Source organism: Amphimedon queenslandica, unplaced genomic scaffold, assembly GCF_000090795.2.
Source record: "Amphimedon queenslandica unplaced genomic scaffold, v1.1 AMPQUscaffold_4162_Cont23855, whole genome shotgun sequence".
NCBI classification, from domain to species: domain Eukaryota; kingdom Metazoa; phylum Porifera; class Demospongiae; order Haplosclerida; family Niphatidae; genus Amphimedon; species Amphimedon queenslandica.
Genome location: NW_003555522.1, coordinates 1 through 1,492, shown reverse-complemented (window position 1 = coordinate 1,492; position 1,492 = coordinate 1). Strand labels below are relative to the sequence as shown.

Below are 1,492 nucleotides of genomic sequence, written 5' to 3'. Positions count from 1 at the left end.
GTAACATACCAGCATTAGGATAACATACCAGCATTAGGGTAACATACCAGCATTAGGGTAACATACCAGCATTAGGGTAACATACCAGCATTAGGGTAACATACCAGCATTAGGGTAACATACCAGCATTAGGGTAACATACCAGCATTAGGGTAACATACCAGCATTAGGATAACATACCAGCATTAGGGTAAGATACCAGCATTAGGATAACATACCAGCATTAGGATAACAGAGTACAAAAGCTTCAGTTGATCTACTGACAGTTTGAATGAACGGACGCATCTCAGTAGCACCTAAAGCACAGTTAAGACCAATACTGGGGGAGGAAGAGAAAGAAAGATTTATGTGAAATTAAAATAATAAATTCAGTTTCTTTACCAGAGTGGTTTGGAGTGTGTCACACTGAACAGGAAGGCCTCAGACGTCTGACCAGACAAAGTCCTTCCACTTTTATCAACTATAGTACCCGACACCTATAGGTAACCATGACAACAGGTAACCACAGCAACGGAGGGACTCACAAAGACTGGTATTGGTTTGTATTTTGATTCAAAGAGAGTCTCGATGGCGTATAGAGCAGCCTTGGAGTTTGCTGTATCAAAGATGGTCTCCACCATTAGGACATCAACCCCACCATCAAGAAGACCTTGGGCCTGCTCTGAATATGAATCAACCAGTTCATCAAATGCTGTTAGGAGAGGAAGAGAATCATAATATTAACAACAATTAATACATGTACATCTACATTAACATCATTAAAATTAATAATTTTTGCAATTAACCATTTACAATGTATAAGGTTCATTTATAATTAATCCTTCTTCCAAATTTTCTTTGAAGTCTTAAAACTTTACAGCCCATAAAAATAAGCCATGTACATGTACATACAATACAGTATATCAATACAATACAGTATCCATTCATTCATTCACTTACTAATATTCCTGAAGTCAGGTCTCTCTACTGAGGGTGATACTGACAGTGTTCTGTTGGTTGGACCCAGTGCTCCGACAACGTACTTGGGTAAACCTAAAGTGGGTCTGGTCATGGTAACCATGGTAACCAATACAAACCTGTTGCTTTGCTGACATCAGTAGCTGCTCGCCTGGCAATTTCAGCAGCTGATTTATTAATACGATAAACCTAAACAATAAAAAATTTTTAAAAACATGATAATAGTTTTACTAACCAAATGCTCTAATCCGTAGTCAGATTGTGAAATTGATGTTCCATTGAATGTGTTGGTCTCAGAGAAATCAGCACCTGCTTCAAAATATTGCTGAAGAGAGAAAGAGGGTTAAAGAACAAGTTACATGTACATAAATATACTTCCTTCTCTCTCTCTTGCTCTCCCTCACTTTGTGTATATTATAAATGATGTCAGGTTGTGTTAGACAGAGGAGGTCATTGTCTCCTCTTAATGGCTTGGGATGATCCTTAAACTCTTCACCTAAAATAAACCAAGGAGACCAACAATGTTATCATTAAG

The 1,492-nt window shown here is 37.9% G+C and overlaps 1 protein-coding gene across 1 annotated transcript; it reads right to left on the bottom strand.

The window, feature by feature from the left end:
* Positions 1-14: 14 nt before the first annotated feature.
* On the bottom strand, positions 15-1,460 carry LOC100633661 (methionine synthase-like; the record flags this gene model as incomplete). The annotated part of the gene is made up of 7 exons (XM_011410990.2): positions 15-319; positions 382-476; positions 525-691; positions 940-1,032; positions 1,077-1,146; positions 1,193-1,282; positions 1,362-1,460. Coding segments are annotated over 7 exons (729 nt in total), but the record flags the coding sequence as incomplete, so codon positions are not given.
* Positions 1,461-1,492: the final 32 nt, after the last annotated feature.